This window comes from Globicephala melas, chromosome 2, assembly GCF_963455315.2.
Source record: "Globicephala melas chromosome 2, mGloMel1.2, whole genome shotgun sequence".
NCBI lineage: Eukaryota > Metazoa > Chordata > Mammalia > Artiodactyla > Delphinidae > Globicephala > Globicephala melas.
Window position 1 is genome coordinate 175,022,050 of NC_083315.2, and position 22,246 is coordinate 175,044,295.

The 22,246-nt window shown below is 43.7% G+C and overlaps 1 protein-coding gene across 6 annotated transcripts in view; it reads left to right on the top strand.

Annotated features, from left to right (window-relative positions):
- The window catches only part of TRAF3 (TNF receptor associated factor 3), a 111,142-nt gene that overhangs the window by 55,984 nt on the left and 32,912 nt on the right, over positions 1-22,246 (top strand). For 5 of the 6 annotated variants that reach the window (XM_070045009.1, XM_070045008.1, XM_070045011.1 and 2 more), the window contains 2 exons: positions 4,380-4,503; positions 21,255-21,500. In XM_070045009.1, the coding sequence (XP_069901110.1) occupies positions 4,493-4,503; positions 21,255-21,500 (257 nt within the window). In that variant the 5' untranslated portion in view covers positions 4,380-4,492. Of the gene's footprint in view, positions 1-4,379; positions 4,504-18,973; positions 19,106-21,254; positions 21,501-22,246 lie in introns of all 6 variants that reach the window. The other variant, XM_070045010.1, reaches the window with a different exon arrangement.

Here is a 22,246-nt window from a genome sequence, read left to right on the forward strand (position 1 = left end):
AGTAAAAAGAAATCCACCCAAACACATAGTGAAACACATGATTACCTATAAAGGAACAGTAATAGACTTCTCGACACAGGCAGTGAAAGCCAAAAAGACTTGGGGTAATAGCTTCAGTACACTAGAAGAAAGAATTCTGTACCTTTTTAAGAAAAATGAATGAATATTGTGTAAAACATTAATAATGACACAAAGATAGACACATGCATACACACACAACAGTAGAATATAAGTTGGAAAGATGATGAATGGAGTTAATATTTTGAGGCCCTTGCTGTCCAAGGGAAGGGTAAATATATTGATTAACATTGGACTTTGGTAAGAACCTGTACATTATAATTTCTAAAGCAATTACTAAAAGAATAGAAACAATGTATAATTTCCAGATTACTGGGGAGTGGGGACTCGAATGATAACAAGTAATCCAAAAGGAGCAAATAGAAGCCCCTGGTAAAATAACAGAATTAAACCTAAATGTGAGTAGTTGCTTCCAGTGTAAATAGCTAAGCGTTCCAGTTAAAAGACAAGGGTATCAAGTAAGATGTTTCAAAAATCCAACTGTATACTGTTCATAAGAGACCCACCTAAAACATGAGGATTAAGAGATGTTGAAAGAAAAATGATGAAAAAAATAAACTATGCAAACACTAGCCAACAGCAAGATTGTATAGTGTCAGAAAAAATACAGTTTAAGGCAAAAAAAAACAGTACTAGAGATGAGTGTCATTTCACTCAATAGAGTTGGCAACTAGTTCCTATAACAAAACATTCAGTAGTTTATTATAAGCAAATTCGTTTCTTACACAAAGTCCAGTACCGACAGTCCTGTTTGGCAGATTGCTTTCCCGATGGTCATTTGGGGATTCAGCTGCTTCTGCCTGTGACTCTGCCATCTCTTAGGACTTGGAATACTCTGCAGGAGCCTCTGCGTTCGGGGGAGTATGGACACTCACACCAGTATTCACGGGCTAGGCCTGAGGGTGGGGTACATTACGATCCCGTTCTGTTAGGGGGAGCCCAGGTCGTATAACCAAACTTTGGTAAGAACCAAACTGCAGGGGAGGCTGGGAAATAACAATCTAGCTTTGTGCCCAGGAAGTAGAAGGAGCAAGTTCGGTCAACCTGTCGTCTCTGTCACGGTTTGTAATGGTAAAAGGTTCAATTCAAAAGAGAGTCATAATAATTCTCAATGTGGAGAAGCCTAATAAGATGACTTCAGAGTATCCAAACTAGAATTTGCATAAGTACAAGGGAAAAATTGAGAAATTTACAGTTATCGTGGAGATTCCAACACAAGTCTCAGTAACTGATAGAATAAGTAGGCCAAAAATTTTAAAAATTCTGTAAGCACAGATGTTTTACATAGGATCAATACCCTTGGTCTGATGTACGTATAAATAACATTCCATCCAAAACCTGCAACGTATACTTTATTTTCAGGCACATAGAAGAAATTTCTAAAAATTGACCAATACTAGGCCATAGTGCAATACGTTTCAAAGATTATAATAATACAGATTATAATCTCTGACCTCAGTGGAACTGAGCTATAGATCAGTAACAAAAAGATAATTATAAAATCCCTAAGAGCTTAAAAATAAAGGAATCTTTTTAAAATATTCTAAGAAGATGACATAATGGAAGTTAGAACATGCTTTTAACTGGCTGAAAATGAACATACTATACATCAAAACTTGTAGAATGCAGCCAAATCTCTCTGTCCATGGAGAGAGATTTTATAGCTTTAGAAAGGTAGAAAAGCTGAAAATTAGTAGGCTAAGTATCACTCTAATTAAAAATTGGAAAAAGAATAGCCAAAAAAAAACCCCAAAAAGCCCAAAGGAAGAAAATCAGAGCAGAATTCAGCAAATGGAAATTTTACAGTAGAAAAGAACAACAAAGCACCCAGATTGGTTCTTTGAATAGTCTAGTAAAAGTGACAAACGTCTGGTGAGATAAGGGAGAAAAAAAGAGGAGGCACAATCAATGAAAAGAAAGGAAAAAAGAGAAGCTACTTTGGATTCAGTAGACTATAAAAAAATCATAAAACATTATTAGAAATAGCATCATGTCAGTAAATTTGGAAATTTAGATGAAATAAACAAATTTCTTGAAAAATGTAACTTTCTAAAAGTAGCTGCAGAAAAAATAGAAACCTTCACTAGTCCTATAACCATCAAAAAAATAGAATCAGTAATTAAAATTTTTTAGGCACAGATGGCTTCATTGTTAAATTCCACCAGACTTTCAAGGAAGAAATAATTCCAATCTTATCCAAATACTTCCTCAGAATAAACCAGGGAACACCTCCTAATTTATTTTATGAGGTTATCATAACTTTGTTACTAAAACCCAATAGGGATAGTATAATTAGTGAAGTGTTTACAGCAGACAAGGACAAATAAATTACAGCTATTGATTTTTCATTCTCTTGCCAAAGAAACATTCAGAGTTAACATTTGGCAAGAACTGTAGTTCAAGTTTGGGTGATAAACTGTTTTGACTTACAAAATGTGATTGAAATAACATTGAGGCCGTGTGTGTGTGTGTGTGTGTGTGTTTGTGTGTGTGCGTGTGTGTGTGTGTGTGTGTGTGTGTATTATCGTGTGTTACCTTAATTGATCTCTGCGGCTTACTGAGTAGATTAAAACACATGTATCGGGCTTCCCTGGTGGCGCAGTGGTTGAGAGTCCGCCTGCCGGTGCAGGGGACACGGGTTCGTGCCCCGGTCCGGGAAGATCCCACATGCCGCGGAGCGGCTGGGCCCTGAGCCATGGCCGCTGAGCCTGCACGTGTGGAGCCTGTGCTCCGCAACGGGAGAGGCCACAACAGTGAGAGGCCTGCGTACCGCAAAACAAAACAAAACAACACATGTTTTATAATGAGTGATGTCAGTGAGGGCTATTTCTGATGTCCCTGGACCTTAGCTGTTACAAGCAAAGGGGGATTTATTGATCACCTAATTGAAAAGCCTCAGGGCTGGCTGCAGTTGAGTCAGCTTCTTCCCCAGCATCTTCCTCCATTTTTGCTCTATTCTCAGAAAGCCTCTTCACTCCCATGTGCTCATGTTCAGATTCTTTGGGAAAGAATGAAAATCTCTTTAAGTCCCAGAGGAGGAAGAAAAGACTCGATTCATTTTGACTTGGGTTGTATGCTCACAGATGAAACAACTCTGGCCGGGAATAGGCTGCTCTTACTGGCCAGCCCCCCCCCCACCCTGACACCTGTCCCCTTGTGCCTGGGTGTTGGAACCAGTGTCTCTGGAAGCTGGTGGACTGAGAGTGGGGGGGTTACACCTGGTGAGAAATGGGAGTGCAGTAACCATCGGAAAAGTGAACGAATGCTTGGTTGCAGAATTAAATCTCCATTGCAGCAATTGTCAGATGTCAAATTTCATGAGCAGTTGTCAAATTTCATGAGCTTTTCTCCTAAATAATTATAAAATTTTACATAATAAAGGATTCTTAGGACACCACTGCATAGCCATTCAGTTAGCAAGAATTAAAAATAGTGTGACAAATTTTGAAAACGTTGAGCAACAGAAACTCTCTCATACCTTCTTGTGGGAGTGGGAGTGTAAATTGTTACAACCGCCTGGGGAAGTAGTTTGTTTGGCCTTATGTAGCAGAGTTGAATATACACTTACCCAGTAATCTAGCAGTCACACTTGTAGGTGTATACACTAGAGGAATATATGCCTATATGCTTAAGATAGCTGTGCCAGAAAGATCTCAGTAGTGCTAATATTTGCTCCAAAGCAGAAATTACCCAGGGGACAGGGGAATGGATAAGTAAATTGTGGTATATTGCATGATGGAATATTATACAGCAATGAAAACAAACAACAGAGCCAGCAACAACAATGGAGCAAAAACAAAGCAAGACAGAAGAAGACACACTGTATGATTATGTTTATGTAAAATTCAGAAGCTGGCAAAAATAAACTGTCAGAGCTACGTGCCTAGGTGATAAATCTAAAGAAAAGCAACGAAATGATAACCACAGTTAGGGTAGTTGTTACTTAGAGGCGGAGGAAAGGGTTTGGGATCAGAGAGAGGCACCCAACTTTTTTTTGGTTGCAACAGTATACCATTCCTTGGTCTGGTGGTAGTTGGACTAGTGTTTTCATAATAACCTTGTGAAACTGTACATACATGTTTCTTGTGCTTTTCTATGTGTAGGTAATCCGAAGTTATCCAGACTTTGTAATTTATGTTCAACTCAAAAAATGCAGAAAATTCAAAGCACATGTTTATATAGATGGTTAAAAAAGTTTTCTCCTAAACTTCTTACTTTATAATTTTTTAGAAATTTCCATTTTTGAAATTCTGTTTTTAAAATTTTCCACATGTGAGTTAACCACGTATCTTACTTCCTAGGTAAGGGACTCCACTACATTATCTGAAGAAGGATAAGGCTGACGCTGCTTTGCTTTTTCTTTATTGAAATCTCTTCCCGCCTGATCAAGCTTAGACACATCTTCTTACAGCATATGACACACAGGTATGTCACTAGAAAATTTTAATTCGTGTGGATTTCCTTCTTCAGCTGTTACTTGTTTGCTTTGCATGACAGTGAAGTAATTAAATTCAAAAACATCCTGAACTTCCTCACTTTTGGCTTTAGCAGTTTCATTCTATAACAGGTGTATTGGACTGTCTTCTGCTTACACGGCACTGTATTTTGGTGTACATCTGACTTTTTCTTTTTTTAAAACCAGCATTAAACTTTGCAAGTGATAGACATTACACCTGATGTCTTAGTAATGATAATGAGTTTGAAAACCAAGGTTAGCGGCATGCATCTCTGCCTGCCCTCTGAAAGCCCTGAGGCCCAGCCTTCCCTCGGAGGATGCCGCTGCAGTGAAGGTGCCAGTGGCTTGAGGCTGGAGGCCTGCCCAGCTGAGTATTGCATCTTTTGCTTTTGCTCCTTAACCGTCTTTCTCTAGGAGTTTGAAAGGAAACAAAATACCCTGTGTTTTAATCTCTAATTTGTGATTGAGTGGCATTTTATACTTGAAATTAAGAACTCTTTAATATGTTAGAACATAAAAATGAATATGAAACGGGTTTGAAATGTTTGCATGCAAAGTAAGATTTAATACCTAGCTATTTTTGATAAATTCATAAGTATCAAGAAAACTGGTATTTAAAATTTTATTCATAATCACAGTACCATTCAATTTCCCCCAGTAGTCTCAATTTTTTTTAGTTTGTTTGAAGCAGGGTCGAAACAATTGCATTTAGCTGATCTGTCTCTTAAGTCTCTGTTAATCAATTGACTGCTCCACCCTATCCCTTTTCTTCCTTGCATTTTTTTTTTTTGGAAAATCCATGCTGGTTGTTCTGTAGTCGGGGGTGTCCCTGTTTTGACTTTTGCCATTTCCATTGAACACATTCTTCTATCCCGTTATTTCCTGGGAGGTGGTAGGTAGATCTAGAAGTTCGACTGGCTCAGCCTTTGAGCACGTGCACTCGGAGGTGGTGGTGTGTCCCCTCACCAGGAGGCACTTGGATTCACGGTCATTAGGGGTTGTAAATGATGATAAGTTTCATCCTTTACTCTACCCTTTTTGTTTTGTTTTGTTTTTTTAATTTGGCTGCGTTGGGTCTTTGTTGCTGCGTGCGGGCTTTTTCTAGTTGCGGCAAGTGGGGGCTACTCTTCGTTGCGGTGCGCAGGCTCTAGGAGCTCGGGCTCAGTAGTTGCAGCATGTGGGCTCAGTAGTTGTGGCACGCGGGCCCTAGAGCGCACGGGCTTCAGTAGTTGTGACTCACGGGCTCTAGAGCGCAGGCTCAGTAGATGTGGCGCATGGGCTTAGTTGCTCTGCGGCATGTGGGATCTTCCCAGACCAGGGCTCGAACCTGTGTCCCCTGCATTGGCAAGCGGATTCTTAACCACTGTGCCACCAGGGAATTCCCTGCCTTGATTCACTGAAATACTAACTGTTTGGTTAACCTAAGGGACAGTTCAAATAGGAAAGGTAGGACAAATGCCTGATTCTTTCTCTTTATGGGTTCTCAAAATAATGAGATGGTCTCATAGCCGCTCCAAAAGTGACCAGGGATTAAGTATCAGTGTAAACTCCTGAACTTAAATATATGTGGTGTGTTTAATCCATTGCAGTTATTACTCTCATGGATGCTAGGATTGTGCCACTTTTGCCAGTGGAGCCTCTTTAAGTTGACTTCTTGTCCTTTGACGTGACCCGTAGCCTTCCTTTCCTTGGTCTCTGAAATGGTAAGATGTTTCGGATTCGTTTTGTACTTTTTCACCCCAGACCTGGAATTGGCTATTTCTCTAAGCAGCTCTGGTTCCCTCTTGTAGAAAACGGTACCTTGAGACCACAGACTGGGCACTAGGGATACTCGTTGCTATAAGGCTGGTTATTGTCCTGGGCCTTTTTGGTGGACAGCCAGGAAATACACTTTTTAATCATGAGTTGATACTGATATTTTTGTTTCAAATTCAGGATTATATGGTTTTTACTTCTTTGATTCTGTATTGATGTGTCTTTTCTCTTATGCTGAAAATCTTGGTTCCTAACAACATTCACATCATTACTTACTTGTTTTAACCTATAAAATAAACGTGATAGTTTTAAAATAATAACACCAACGTATTACCAACCAGTGTATGATTATTGAAAACTGTTTGAGATTTTCTGCAGTTCTTTTTGTCCTCAGGGTAGATCCCTAGGGATGTTCTGCCGAATTGTTAAGTTTTAGCGTCACCTGAGCCAGTTCCTCAGTGTGCCACCAACTTGCTACACAGTTAGATTCATTTATTTTATTTTTATTTTAAGGAATAGCTTCTTTTTAAATTTTGCGTTAGACGTTTATAAAAAATATTTTCATGGTTACAAGTCAAAATAAAGTATTTTCAGAAATCTAGCTTTCATTCCTGATCTTTGTACCCTGTTTCTTCCCTCCTCCACAGTTAACTTTTTTTTTTGTTTTTAGTTTGTCTATTTGTAATATAAGTATGTGTGTGTGTGTGTGTGTGTGTGTGTGTGTGTGTGTGTGTGTGTATACCTACAGCCCTCTTTCTTAGAAAATGGTAGTATACAGTACAAGCTCTTCTCCATCTTTTAAAAAATTTTTTATTTATTTATTTAGGCTGTGCCAGGTCTTAGTTGCGGCACGTGGGATCTTTAGTTGCAGCATGCGGACTTCTTAGTTGTGGTATGCAAACTCTTAGTTGCGCCATGCATGCGGGATCTAGTTTCTGACCAGGGGTTGAACCGAGGGCCCCTGCATTGGGAGTGCGAAGTCTTACCCACTGGACCACCAGGGAAGTCCCTCTCCACCTTTTTTTTTTTTTTTTTTTTAACAACATATGATGAGCTCACAGCATAGCAGTAAATAGAGATTCTCCTCATCCTTTTTACAGCTGTATAGTATTCCATCGTGTTGGCTGTACTATAGGAAAAAATTAACTTTAAAAGATATGTTGGCATTAATCAGTATATGTTTCTCCTGCATATAAATGTCATCAATTTTGCTCTTTATCCAATTTCAGATTTCTCAGTAATTTTGGGACCTTCCTTGCAAGTGCATCACTTGTCTTGGCCTGGTTTTCCTTATGTGTAAAATGAGAGACTTGGACTAGAAGCTCAAGATGGACTATTTTAGCTGGCAGAGACTGCAGATGAGTAAAATGAACCTGAGAGCATCTCACTAGCGACAGAATGACCACCCCGTAACCAAGGCCACGGTGGTGATGGGGAATTAGGTTGGAGGCCATGGAATCGACAGGTCTTGATGAATGGTTGAGTGTCAGAATCAGGGAGGTGGGGACAGTTCTGCCTTAGGCAGCTGACCAGGTGATGGTGTCACTCCCTGAGATGGGAGCAGGTTGTTTCCGAGTAGGTAGAGAGGTGAGTTGGACAGGAATGGGAAGCACTGAAGATGACAGATTCCATCTGGGCTGTGTTGACCATGAGGCGCCTGTGCAGTACGACAAAGTTAGAGGGGTCGTCTCAAAGCTCAGTGAGTGTGGGGATCAGAGCCAGAGGCTCATCTGTGCAGGTCTGATTGCCCAGCAGGAGAAAGAAGGGGATCTAGATCAGCACCTGAACAGCTCCTGCCTCTCAACCACAGGTAGGAATGGGAGAATTTGCGAAAGAGATGGAGAAGGAGCACAGAGCCAAGAGCCACTGACTTTTTAATTCCCATGTTGTATTCTAAAAGTGGTTTAAATATTGTAATCCACTCCTAAATGTGGCCATGTTTTATGCTTTTCACTCATATTTCCCAGTAAAGTCAACGCTCCAGGAAAATGAACCTTATCACACAACCTGCAGCCCAGGAGCCTCCAGGCCCGGCGTGGCCTCAGGGCAGCATCCACTTGGAAAGGTGCGGGACCCCTCTTAGTTGCTTGTCCGGTGGACGGAGCCCTCAGCTCTTCTCCCGCCTTCCTGTCCAGATGGCAGGACTCTGGCCCTTGGCCAGGAGAGGCACAGCCTTTTTGCACATAGTCAGAGTTGAATGAATGATTTTTTGAAAATCCTAAGTCATTTGAACCAAGCACTGTTGGCAGTGTTGGGCCTCAAATAGCTATTGTTTTCCTAAAGGAAAGACCAAGTTTTATACTGTGGTTTTAATCAGCTTCTTTTCCAGCTGCATGCCTGTGTCCGTCTGTCTCTCTCCCTCTCTCTGTCTCCGATGTGGGGCTTTTCATCTGTGATTATGAGATGCCTATTTGTTTGGATAAGCATCTCGTCTCCCCTTGTCTTTGCTTTCCCAGCGAGTTAGCCACGCGCTCGCTCCCTCGGCAGAGTGTTTGGCATCAGGTGTCACGAGAAGAGCCAGTGTGCTGAAATGTTTGCATAAATATGGATTGCCAGAACACTTTTTTTATCAGCAGGGCACACCTGTCTGTCTGTCGTTTTCTCCCTTCTCCCTTTATTGGCATCGCTTGGATGATGTTTTTAATTTCCCTCCTGGGCTTGATGTTGAGCTTGTTCTTCTGCATCTTCGTTGTGTTTAGTACTTTCTTGCTGGCAGGAGCCATTTTCTTTGTTTATCTGATGCTTCCCTTTTTTGGTTTTCCCCGGGCTTTCCAGTTCTTGGAACACCCTTTTGTCAGCAGATGTACATTTGTTTCCAGTTTCTAATCTCCAAGTAAAATGTAGCTCAACTTAAATCACAAAAGTAGGGAACATAAAATAAATCATTAGGGTAATGAAGGCATAGAGGAAAGTGAAAGGAATCTAGTCCAATTCTTTGCTGTATTTCCAAGTACAGATATGCCTCAACTGTGAGAGAAGGACTTCCTGAGTAGCTGGCTAGAAACTAGAATTTTATGAAACGAATTTCTCAAATAGAGACTTTTTTCATTTGGGTAAAAATATGGCCTCAAAATACAGTAAATCCATACCTAAACATGTAGCAAACAGTAAATAATATAATAATAGAGTAATTACTCTACTGGAAGCTGCAGAATCAGAATTCTAGAACTGAGTACGCTAGACTCTGTGACAGGCCCTGGTCCGTGGTGCAGGCCCAGGACACCAGCTCCGAGGCCACTGCTTCCTGGGGCTTCTGGTCTTGCCTCCTGTTCGGTTCCTCAGAGCACACTGACTCGGGTGCTGTTCCTTGGTCGCATACTTTCCCTTCACTGTAGCTTCCTTTGCACTCTCTTTGCCTAGTGTATCTGTTGTTACTATTCAGCAGAACATTTTTCTTTATGTGTGTGGAAGCAGGCATCCTCTTTCCAAACCTGATGCTAGAATGAGGGTGGGAAAGTGAGGTATTGGCAGTGGCCCAGGGTGCTAACCAGAGGCATGTGTGTCCAGTCTGTGGGTGCCGTAACCTCTGAGCTGCTTCTGCAGTCAGGCTGTTAAACATTTAGTTTGTTGTAGGTCCCTAAAAGTTGCCCCCTCCACCATCTCCTTAAGGCATTTGACTGAGTTCACATAGTTTTTCTTCATCAACACAATCATTATTATAAATATTATAGAATTTCATTAACCTATAATTGTTACATCTAAACTTTAGGATTAAGGTAGAATTTAACTATTTTTATACCCACATATAAATAAGTGAAATAAAGGTATTTATATTTTAATCAAGCAATCTACTCAAAGGTTTCCACAGTCCCCCATTTTGGAAGCTTCCAAAGATGTGGCTTTGCTTGTTTACCGCCCCTTCTGGTGATCGGCCTCCGTGTGGGGTACACGTGTGATTCCTGGCCCACCTCCAGGTTGGTGTGAATGACCAGATGCAGTTGTAGATTAGAAATAACCATCACAGGTATTTTAGGAAAAATTAACATTTCAATTTTATATGTTTGTTTTAGAGAATTATAATAAGAACCAAGGAACTTTTTTTTTTTTTAACAGTGGTTTTTAGTTTGGGGGTCTTTGAACATGGTATTAGCTCTTGTCACTGCACGTATAGCAGATATTGTTGTTCCGGCCGAGGATCAAGAGGTGGCTGACTCCAGTGGACACTCATTTACCGTCTACACTGGCATTCAGTGGGGTCCATGTTTGGTGTTTGCAGTTTTCCTTTGGCCACTAATTAGCTTTTCATTGCCTTCTAATAGTTTTACTCCTTTCCACTTCTAATTTTTCTATTAAAATACGTGCGATGATGTCAAATTCTTTGGATCTAAATATGAACAGAATTATATGACATCACGTTTAAATGTGCTCGCCATGTTTTTATGTTGTTACTGCTATTATTATTTTTTGGCTGGGGTTAGTGAGGAGTGGTTATCAGGCTCTGTGATGAAGAAAGAGATTGGAGTGTCTAAGCTCCTTAGACATTTTATTTTTCATTAAAAATTTTTTACAGTTTTTTATCATGAAAAAATTCATTATTTAAACCATTCAAAATGTACAGTTCAGCGGTTTTTATTTAGTGTATATTCACAGTGCTATACGGCCGTCACCACTGTCTAATTCTAGAACATTTTCATCGCCCCAAACGGAACTCCACACAGTCACTCTGTATGATTCTCCCCTTGCCCCAGCCTCTGACAACCACTTACTTACTTCTCGTCTCTGTGGATTTGCTTGTTCTGGACATTTCACACATATGGACTTATATGATATGTGGCCTTTTGTTTCTGACTTTTGTTACTTAGCATAACCGTTTTCAAGGTTCATTCATGTTGTAACATGTATCAGGACTTCATTTTTTTATGGCTAAATAATAGTACAATGTATAGATACTTATAAATTTTGTTTATCCCGCTATCTCTTGATGGACATTTGGAATGTTAATATTTTTTGTCTATTACAAATATTGCTGCTATGAACATTCATGTACAAGTCTTCGTGTAAACATATGTTTTCACTTCTCTTGGGTTTATACGCAAGAGGAGAATTGCTGGGTCATGTGGTAACTCTGTGTTTAGCTTTCTGAGGAACTGCCAAAGTGTTTTCTATGGATGATGAACCATTTTATGTTCAGAAATGTTTGAGGGTTCCAATTTCTTCATATCCTCACCAGCATGTAATTTTCCATTTTTTTCAATCACAGCCATCCTGATAGCTGTGAAGTAGTATCTCATGATGGTCAGTTTTTTTAATAATTTTTAAATTGACATAAAATTGACAGAACATAAAATTAACCATTTTAAAGATTTTTTGATGTGGACCATTTTTAAAAAGTCTTCATTGAATTTGTTACAGTATTACTTCTGTTTTACGTTCTGGTTTTTTGGCCATGAGTGATGTGGGGTCTTAGCTCCCCGACCAGGGGGATCGAACCCTCACCCCCTGCATTGGAAGGCAAAGTCTTAACCACTGGACCGCCAGGGAAGTCCCAAATTAACCATTTCAGAGTGAACAATTCAGTGGCATATAGTACATTCACAGTGTTGTATAATCACAACCTCTCTATGGTCCCAAACGTTCTCATTCCTCGAAAGGAAACCCCTTCCCCATTGAGCAGGCAGTCCTCATTGTCCTTCTCCTTATCCCCTGGACAGCCGCCAAGCTGCTTTCTGTCTCTGTGGATTTACCTATTCTGTATATTGCAGATAAATGCAGTCATACAGTATGTGTCCTTTTGTTTCTGACATCTTTCACTTAGCATAATGTTTTCCACGTTCATCCATGTTAGAGCCTCTATCATCACGTCATTTCTTTTTATGGCGAGTAATATTTATCTCATATTTTGTTTACCCATTCATCTGTTGATGGACATTTGGGTTGTTTCTGTCTTTTGAGTACTGTGAATGGTACTACTGTAACCATGTGTGTGGGTATGGTTTGAGTACCTGTTTTCAGTTCTTTTGGGTATATACCTAAGAGTGGAATTGCTGGGTCATGGTAATTTCATGTTTAACTTTTTGAAGAACTGCGAAAATGTTTTCCACAAAAACTGAACCATTTTGTTTCCACCAGCAATATATAAGGTTCCAGTTTCTCCACATCCTCACCAATTCTTGTTATTTTACCTTTTTTAAAAAAAATTATACCCATCCTGGTGGGTTTGAAGTGGTAACTCACCGTGGTTTTGATTTGTATTTCCCGAGTGACGGATGACGTTAAACATCTTTTCGTGTGCTTATTGGCTATTTCTGTGTTTTCCTTGGAGAAATGTTTATTCACATCATTTGCCCATTTTTTAATTGTTGTTGAGCTGTCAGAGTTCTTTGTGTATTTCTGGCCACTAGACCCCATCAGATATGTAATTTGCAGAGATTTTCTCCCATTTTTTTGGTTGTCTTTTCTCATTCTTAAAAATTTTTTTTAAATTTGTTTTATTTATTTATTTATTTTTGGCTACATTGGGTCTTCGTTGCTGCGCATGGGCTTTCTCCAGTTGCAGTGAGCGGGGGCTACTCTTCATTTTGGTGCGCGGGCTTCTCATTGTCGTGGCTTCTCTTCTTGCGGAGCACGGGCTCTAGGCACGCGGGCTTCAGTAGCTGAGGCTCGTGGTTTCGGTAGTTGTGGCTCATGGTCTCTAGAGCGCAGGCTCAGTAGTTGTGGTGCTCGGGCTTAGCTGCTCCATGGCAGTGGGGTCTTCCCAGACCAGGGATCGAACCCATGTCCCCTGCGTTGGCAGGCGGATTCTTAACTGCTGTGCCATGAGGGAAGCCCCTTTTCTCATTCTTAATAGTGTCCTTTTATGTACAAAAGTTTTCAGATTTGGTGAGGCCACTTTTATCTTACTTTTTCTCTGTTGCTTGTGCTTTTGGTGTCATATCTAAAAATCCTTTGCCAAATTCAGCATCATTAAAATTTACCCCTATGCTTTCTTCTAAGAGTTTTATGGTGTTAGCTCTTACATTTTAGTTGTTCATCCATTTTGAGTTAGTTTGTGTGTATGGAGTGAGATAGGGGTCCAAGTTCATTCTTCTGCCCGGTTACCCAGTTGTTTCAAAGACTATTTTTTTCCAACTAAATGGTCTTGACATCCTTGTCAAAAATCATTTGGCCACAGATGTATGGGTTTACTTCTGGGCTCTCAGTTCTATTCCATTGGTCCACATGCCTGTCCTTATGCTAATATTACGCTGTTTTGATTACTGTCATTTTGTAGGCCGTTCTGAAGCAGTAAGTTTGAGAAGTGTGAGTCGTTCAACTTTATTTTTTTTTTTCAATACGGTTTTGCTCTTTTGCAGTTCCTTGTGAGTTTTAGGATCAGGTTTTTCATTTCTGTAAAAGGAAGGCCACTGGAATTTTAATAGGGATTGCACTGAATCTGTAGATGGCTTTGTGTACTATATTAGTTAGCGTTCTCCAGAGAAACAGAACCAATAAGGGTGTGTGTGTGTGTGTGTGTGTAGAGATATTTATTATAAGGAATTGGGTCTCACACAATTATGGAGACAGGCAAGTCCCAAGATATGCAGAGTAAGTTGGCAACTAGGAGACCCAGTGGCTTAGTTCCAGTCTGAGTCTGAAGGCCTGAAACCAAGCGAGACAAAGGCATAGTTCCTATCCAAAAGCCAGGCTCAAGATCCAGGAAGAGCTGACATCAGTTTGAGTTTGAAGGCAGGAAAAAAGCCAGTGTCTCAGTTTGAAGACAGGAAGAAAGAATCTTCCTTAATTGAGAGAGGGTCAGCCTTTTTGTTCTGTTCCTATTCAGGCCTTTGACTGAATAGGAGGCTCACCCACATTAGGGAGGGCAATCTGCTTTACTTAGTCTACTAATTTAAATGTTAATCTCATCCAACACTCTCACAGAAACATCCAGAATAATGTTTGACCAAATATCTAGGCACCCTGTGGCCCAGAGAAGTTGACATAAAAAATTAACCATCACAAGTAGTATTGCCATCATAATAATATTATCTTCCAATCCGTGTACATAGATTTGTTTTGGAGCAAACAAGTATCTTGCCATTTAATGGCGTGTTCTTTAATTTCCTTCAGCAATTGTGAACACATATCTCCCCTTGTTGGTTAAATTTATTCCTAGGTAATTTATTCGTTTGGATGCTATTGTATATGGAATTGCTTTTTAACTTTACTTTTCAGATTGTTTGTTCCTGTTGTATAGAAACACAAATGATGTCTCTTTGTTGGTCTTTGTACCCTGCAACTTTGATGAATTCACTTATTAGTTCTAGTTGCTTTTCTTGAGAATTCTTTGGGATTTTCTAAATATAGGATCATATCATCCATGAACAGAGATGGTTTTATTTCCTTCTTTCTAATTTGGATGGCTTTATTTAGTTTTCTTGCCTAATTGCTCTGGATAGAACTTTCAGAGTATATATTAAATAGCAGTGGTGAAAGCATGCATCCTTCCCTTCTTCCTGATCTTAGTGCAAAAGCCTTCAGTCTTTCACCATTAAATGTGGTGGGTTTTTCATAGATATCCTTTATCATGTCAAGGAAGTTCCCTTTTATTCCTAGTTTCCTAAGGGTTTTTATAATGAAAGGGAGTTTGGTTTTGTCAGATGTTTTTTCTATACCAATTGAGATGATCATGTAGTTTTTTCCCCTTGCTCTATTTCTGTGGTATATTACATTGATTGATTTTTCTTATATTAAACCACTCTTGCTTCCCTGGACAAATCTCACTTGGTTGTGGTGTATAATACGTTTAATATGCTTTGGGGTTTAGTTTTCTAGTACTTTGTTGAGAGTCTCCTTCTTTTTTTTTTTTTTTTTTTTTTGTGGTACACTTGCCTCTCACTGTTGCGGCCTCTCCCGTTGCGGAGCACAGGCTCCGGACGCGCAGGCTCAGCGGCCATGGCTCACGGGCCCAGCCGCTCCGCGGCATGTGGGATCTTCCCGGACCGGGCACGAACCCGTGTCCCCTGCATCGGCAGGCGGACTCTCAACCACTGCACCACCAGGGAAGCCCCTCTCCTTCATTTTTGAAACATAGTTTTGTTGGATAGAGGATCCTTAATTGATATTTTTTTCTTTCAGCCCTTCAAATATATCATCCCATTGTCTTCTGTCCTCCATGGTTTCTGATAAGGTATCAACTGTTAATCTTATTGAGGAAATTCTTTTATGTAAGGAGTCACTTCTCTTGCTGCTTTCAGAATTCTTTCTGTCTTCCATCCATTCAATTATAACGTGTATTAGTGTAGATCTCTTTGAGTTTATCCTGCGTGGAGTTTGTTGAGCTTCCTGGATGTGCAGATTAATATTTTTCATCAAATATGGGAAATTTTTGTCCATTACCTTTTCAAGTATTCTTTCCACCTTTTTCTCTCCGTCCTCTCCTTTCTGGGACTACCATAATGTATATGTTGGTATGATTGATGTTGCCCCACAGGTCTTTAAAGCTCCTTTCATTTTTCTTTATTATTTTTTCCTTCTGTTACTTAGACTGGATAAACTCAACTATCTTATCTTCAAATCTCAATTGACCTGCCTTCAGGTTCTCTAATTCTTTCTTCTGCCTGCTTGGTTCTCCTGTTGAGCCCCTTTATTGAATTTTTCATTTCTTTTATTGTGCTCTTCAACTCTAGAATCTCCATTTGGTTCCTTTTAAAATTTTCTCTTTATTGATATTTTCTATTTCATGAGACATTGTTCTGATGGTTTCTTTTTTTTTTTAATTTCTAAAAAAAATATTTATTTATTTATTTGGTTGTGCCAGGTCTTCATAGTGGCAGGTGAGCCCGTTAGTTGCAGCTCACCAGCTCCTTAGTTGCAGCACGTGGGCTCCTTAGTTGTGGCTTGTGGGCTCCTTAGTTGTGGCATGCAGACTCTTAGTTACAGCATGCATGTGGGGTCAAACCTGGGCCCCCTGCATTGGGAGTGCAGAGTCTTATCCATTGCACCACCAGGGAAGTCCCTGATGGTTTCTTTTACTTCTTTGGACAAAGTTTCCTTTATCTCTTTGAACTCACATAAAATCAATGATTCAAAGTCTTTATAAGTCTAATGTCTGGGTTTCCTCCTAGACAGTTTCTGTTGCTTGCTTTTTTTCCTGGGCCACACTTCCTTATTTCTTTGCCTGACTTGTAGTTTTCTTGTTGAAAATGGATATGTTGAATAGTATAATATGGCAAATCTGGAAATTAGATTCTCCCCAGTATTTGTTGCTGCTTGTTATAGTTATTGTGTGCATAATAATTTCTTGGAGCTAATTTTGTAATAGTATAGTAGTCAGCTAGTAATCAGACAGAGATTTCCTTAAGTGCCTGGAACCAGAATTATCTCTGAGTCTCTTCAGACAGGGTCTGTATGAGTATTGGGGTATGTTTTCAGCGCTCAGCCAGGCAGTGGACAGCTTTGCCTTAGCATTCACTTCCTGCTTGTGCGGAACCTGAAGGTCAGCCAGGGGTGAGACCTTAGAGTCTTCTCAGGCCTTCCCTGAGTGTGCACACAGCCCTGGGCATGTGCTTGGCCTTCTAGAACCCCAGGAACATGCTGGTGCTTCTCAAAGCCCTTATTTCCCAGCATTTCCTGTCAGCCTGTTGGTTTCTCTATCATTTGCCTCAGCTGTGACTGGTTGCCCCAGCCATCAGCAACTAATACATTTGTCTGTAGAGGTTTTCAGTATACACCCCCTGCCCCCTACCAGTAGCTGCCTCAGCGCTGGGAGAGTCCTGAGTTCGGTGAAGTAAAGGCAAGCCATTTCAGCTGGTCTTCTTGGGAGCCACCAGATGGGTCATAACCTACTAGTGAAATCCTTTGCAAATGAGATCTGTTCTGCTCCACCCACCCACCCCCAGCCCCCCACCAAGTACCTGTACTGGGATTGCAGACTTTTATCTTCCAGGCCACTACCTCTTGGGGGATGGGACCAGGGTAAGGTAAAATGCCACAGAGCTCACTTGTTCTTGCCAAGGCTTCGCTTGATTAAGTGTTCCTCTGAATGTTGCAAGCTTTTGGTTAGTCTTTAGAGTTCCACAAAAGTTGTTTCTGACAGAGTTTGCCAACTTTTTTCTTGCTTTTATTGAAGGATGGACTTTTGGAATTCCTTACTGAGCCCTTTTCACTGACATCACTCACTAGTCTGTTCTTTTTTTTTTAATTTATTTTTTGGCTGTATTGGGTCTTCATTGCTGCACGCGGGCTTTCTCTAGTTGTGGCGAGCAGGGGCTACTCTTTATTGCAGTGCACTGGCTTCTCATTGCGGTGGCTTCTCTTGTTGCAGAGCACGGGCTCTAGGCACGCGGGCTTCAGTAGTTGCAGCATGCAGGCTCAGTAGTTGTGGTTCGCAGGCTCTAGAGCGCAGGCTCAGTAGTTGTGGCGCACGGACTTTGTTGCTCTGTGGCATGCGGGATCTTCCCGGACCAGGACTCAAACCCGTGTTCCCTGCAGGCGGATTCTGCAGGCGGATTCTTAACCACTGCACCACCAGGGAAATCCCGAGCGGTGATTATGTATTTTAAAATGCACATCATCTTTGACCCAGCAGTTGGGTTGCTGTGTGCTTGCCTAGATGTACAAAGATGCATTCAGGAGTGCTCACTGCAGTTTGTTTATAATATAAAGCAAACCCAGCCTAGCTCGCCATGAGTAGAGCTGGTAAACCACGCAGTGGAGTGCTGTGCAGCCCTTCACGGTAACGAGGTGCATCTTTACCTGCTGATGTGGAAAAGTGCCCAGGATACACTGTAGGTGACGAGGGAAGAGCTGTAGGTTAGTTTGCGTGTACAGCACAGCTGGTGAGAGACACGTTTTCCTCTGTGTGCATTCGCTGTTTTTGGACACCTGCACAGTCGCACTGAACACCCAGGGGAGCGTCTGCCTCTGGGTGGTTGCAGTCCCGGAATCTGGTACTTACACGTTACCCCCGTGTCTAGTTGTTGTTTTCTCTGTGAGCGGGTGCTGTTGTTACAAAGAAATCTTACTGTCCCCTCATGTGTCAGGCACTGCCCACAGCATCAGGCATATCCACTTTTGGGTTTTTTTTTTTTTTTTTTTTTTTTTTCCGGTACGCGGGCCTCTCACTGCCGTGGCCTCTCCCGTTGTGGAGCACAGGCCCCGGACACGCAGGCTCAGCGGCCATGGCTCACGGGCCCAGCCGCTCCACGGCATGTGGGATCTTCCCGAACCGAGGCACGAACCCGCGTCCCCTGCATCGGCAGGCGGACTCCCAACCACCGCGCCACCAGGGAAGCCCTCCACTTTTGTTTTAGTCTTACATTTTAAAGTGTATGACACTATGTATAAATGTCACGAATTAACCAAACCCAAATGGAACCAACCATCTTAAACAGTTACTTGGTAATATTCTTGGTTAGATTTTAAATTGAAATATAATTCACATACCATAACATTCACCCCTTTAAAGTGTCCAGTTCAGTGGTTTCTAGTATATTCACAGAAGGTGCCGTCGTCCCCAGTATCCAATTCCGGAACACTGTGATCACCCCAGGAAGCCCTGTTCCCATTCGTAGGTGCACCGACTCCCCCCAGCCCCTGGCAACCGAGCATCTACTCTGTGTCTCTGTGGATTTGCCTGTTCTGGACATTTCACGTTTAGATAGTTTTCTCCGTCCTTACTTGTGAATATTAGGTAAAGGAGGTCTGGTATTTTTCTTGTTCGTGCTGTCTAAGCACTGTAGGGCCTCTTTCCCTCCTTCCCCAAAGGCTCGTTCTCCAGCCAGCAGCTTAGCTCAGGAGCGGGCCGTGCATGGGCCAGGATGCGGGACCCTGAGCAGGACTGTGAGAGGCCCCTGGGGCCCGCTGCAGAGCTACCCACGTCAGCGCCTCACATTCCAGGTGAGTCCTGGCACACCTGCTGGCCGCAGGCTGTGCTCTGCCGTTCAGGACAGGCTGCTGTGACGTTCTCCTTATGTTCTTGGGATGCTTGCATCCGTTCGCTTATCTTAAGCAGCCTATAAAACCAAGGATCTAAAACTATATTCTTCATTTGTCTATACAGAGTATGACGTGTTATAGGTAAAGGAACATTTATTATTTGTCATTAACTTGATCTTGAGGTAATTGTCTCTCATATTTGAACTAGGAATTCACCTCCAAAGAATCAAACATTTCTCACTAAAAACTTTATTGAACACACGGCTTCTTTGCGCACTATAGGGTAAAATACTAAACCAAAGTTGCAAGCAGCTTATAATCTAAGCAAGGTATGAAGCTGTGAGATCAGCTGTGAAATCTGAGGAGTTTTCTTTTCCTGTTTTTTTTTTTTTTCTGGTTTCACAGAAACAGTTTGGTATGAGTGGCTCAGACCTCACCTTTCCCTCTATTTGTTAACTCAACAAATGTGTATTTTTGAGTTGAGATAAGATGAGAACCTTCTACCCATCAGACACTAGCGATTCCAGGTGCCTGGTGTTTGTCAGTCAGCAGAACAGATCCAAACCCGCGTTGCTGGGGAGCTTGCGTCCTGCCACAGGGAGATAGGCAGTGACTAAACCATAAACCAGCAGTCTTAGGAGGACGGACCAAGGGGTGGGGTGTGGGGGCTGACCAGGGTGGGCCTCCCTTAGGAGGTGGGAGGGGCGTTGCCGGCAGGGAGCTGTGGAGCCAGGGACAGCCTCTGCAGAAGGGCAGGGGGGCGGCCAGTGGCAGCAGGTCGGCTCCTGGTTGACCCTTTTCCCTGACGGGCACCTTCCTACTTAGCATCTTGATGAACAGGATTCTAATCAACAAGTTGGTGAGCAAAGGGTTGCTGGCCTTTTGGGGTCATTTTGAAATCTTCTTTGTTTTGGTTTCACAAATAGATTTCATAGGAGGCTCCCACACTTTGCACGATAATGTGCTATTTTGTTAAAAGGAACCCAAGTGTGGCTGGAACACCAGGTCATTTACGTGTCACATGTACTGCTGCCTGTGTGGTTCCTACACATCCCAGCTATGAAACGTTCGTTCCCTCAGCCCCATGGAGAGGCAGGAAGAGGTGGCGTGAGGAATGAGGCTGGGGGAGCTGGGCTCTGCCCGCAGCCCGCCTGGGCACCCTGGGGTCTAGGGTGGGGTGCGCCCTGGTTCCCGCAGAACCCGAGTCTGCGGCCCGGCCGGGCCCGGCTGGCGAGGAGCCTCAGGCTGAGGAGGGCAGGGTGGGGACGCGGGCGGATGCCCACAACCTTGTGAGGAGAAAGAATTTGGCCCTTATTTTTGTCAGCAGCAGAAATAGATGAATTGAGCAGAAGCACAGCGCAGTCTTGAGAGGCCTGGTGAGCTGTGAAAGAACCTTCTCTGCAGGGCCACCAGGTGCGCTGCTGCCGAGGCTGCTGGGCCTGGGGCCTTTGTGGCTGGTCTCCAGGCACCCCCTACTTTGCCTGGCGATGGGGACTCGCAGGTGGGGACCAGCCACCTGTGCGCTCCCAGAAGGCAGAGGGCGTGGAGACCCAGCCCGGCGTCCCCTCCACCGGCCCACGCCGGGCACGGGGTCCCCACAAACCCAGGAAGCACCTCCCAAGACTGCAGGGCATGGGCTCAGTGCAGGGGCCCTTGGGCGGGCAGAGTGCGAAGGACCCCGAGGGAGGCGCCATCGCTGGTGAGAGAAGCGGGTCCGGCCTTGGGCTCCGCGGTGACACTGCCCTGGGTTGGGTCGCATCACCTGGCAGCGCAGCGAGGCTCACAAGGAAATGAAATCAGCTGAGAGCAGCTGCGGCTCCAGCCAGGACATCAGAGTGATGCATAGAATTTAAAGTTACGGCAGAGTATCATCTGTATTTTAAGTTAAAGGGCCTTGATAATGCAGTTTGCACCTTGTAGCAGGTCCTTGGGTGGGAGATGTGTCTGATGGCGGCGTCCTGCTCCGTCAGGTGCTGGAGGCTGGAAGGGCACCCGTGTGTCCTCGAGGCTGAAGGAGAGCGCACGTACTGGCTCTCCCGGGCCTCCCGTCAGCACCCTGTGCCTCCCGGCGTGTGTCTCTGATGGACGCCCCCCCCCCCGCCCCCCGCAGGATGGAGCCGAGTAAAAAGCTGGACGCAGCCGGCACCCTGCCAGCCAACCCCCCACTGAAGCTGCACCCCGACCGTGGCGCCGGGCCTGCCGTCCTGGTCCCCGAGCAGGGGGGCTACAAGGAGCGCTTCGTGAAGGCCGTGGAGGACAAGTACAAGTGCGAGAAGTGCCGCCTGGTGCTCTGCAACCCCAAGCAGACCGAGTGCGGACACCGCTTCTGCGAGACCTGCATGGGCGCCCTGCTCAGGTGGGTGCCCCAACGCAGGGGACCGGGGCCTGGCCCGCAGACTCAGGGGGCCCCTGCCCAGCTTCTCCAGCGAGGTCTCGGCCCCGGTGCCCGGTCTCCATCTGCGTGGCCAAGTATGGGGAGGAGACGTCCCATCTGCAAATGACGGTGGGGCCCTTTGGGGCAAGCGCCTGGAGGCTGGGACTGGGGGACAGGGTGATGGGAGGGGTGGGCCAGGCCGAAGCTGAGGAGAATCCAGTGAGCGTCAGGGAATCCGCAGCAGCCCTCACGGGTGTCAGCTGGGCATTGATGCCATTTAGAATCACGGGTGTCAGAGAGGCTGGAGTTTTACAGCAGAGCTAACGTTGGCTGAGAGAGCACCTTTGTTCATCCCACAGTTATTTCCTGAGTGGGGTGCCAGGCACTGTGCTCAGCCTGGGTCCCCAGCAGCGGACAAGGGCCGGCAAGGCTGCCCGCTGCTCTTCTAGACCCACCGCTGAGCTCAGCCTCCCTCCCGGCACCCTCCTTTGGGTACTTCCCGCTGTGCTCTTATCCACTCGTCCCCAACAGTGAACTCAGCTTCGCCAACTTGTGGGTAAAATAACTCTTGGTTGGAGCTTAGTGATGGCAGAGCAGGCTCAGAGCACCTGATTTCCCTGCACTCTGGCGCCGCGGAAGCGGCCGGGGGCTGTTGCTCTGCTGGTTTCGGCCCTTCTTTGCTTCTTGAGCTCCTCCTGTTCTGTGTTCTGTAGGTGTCAGGGGATCCC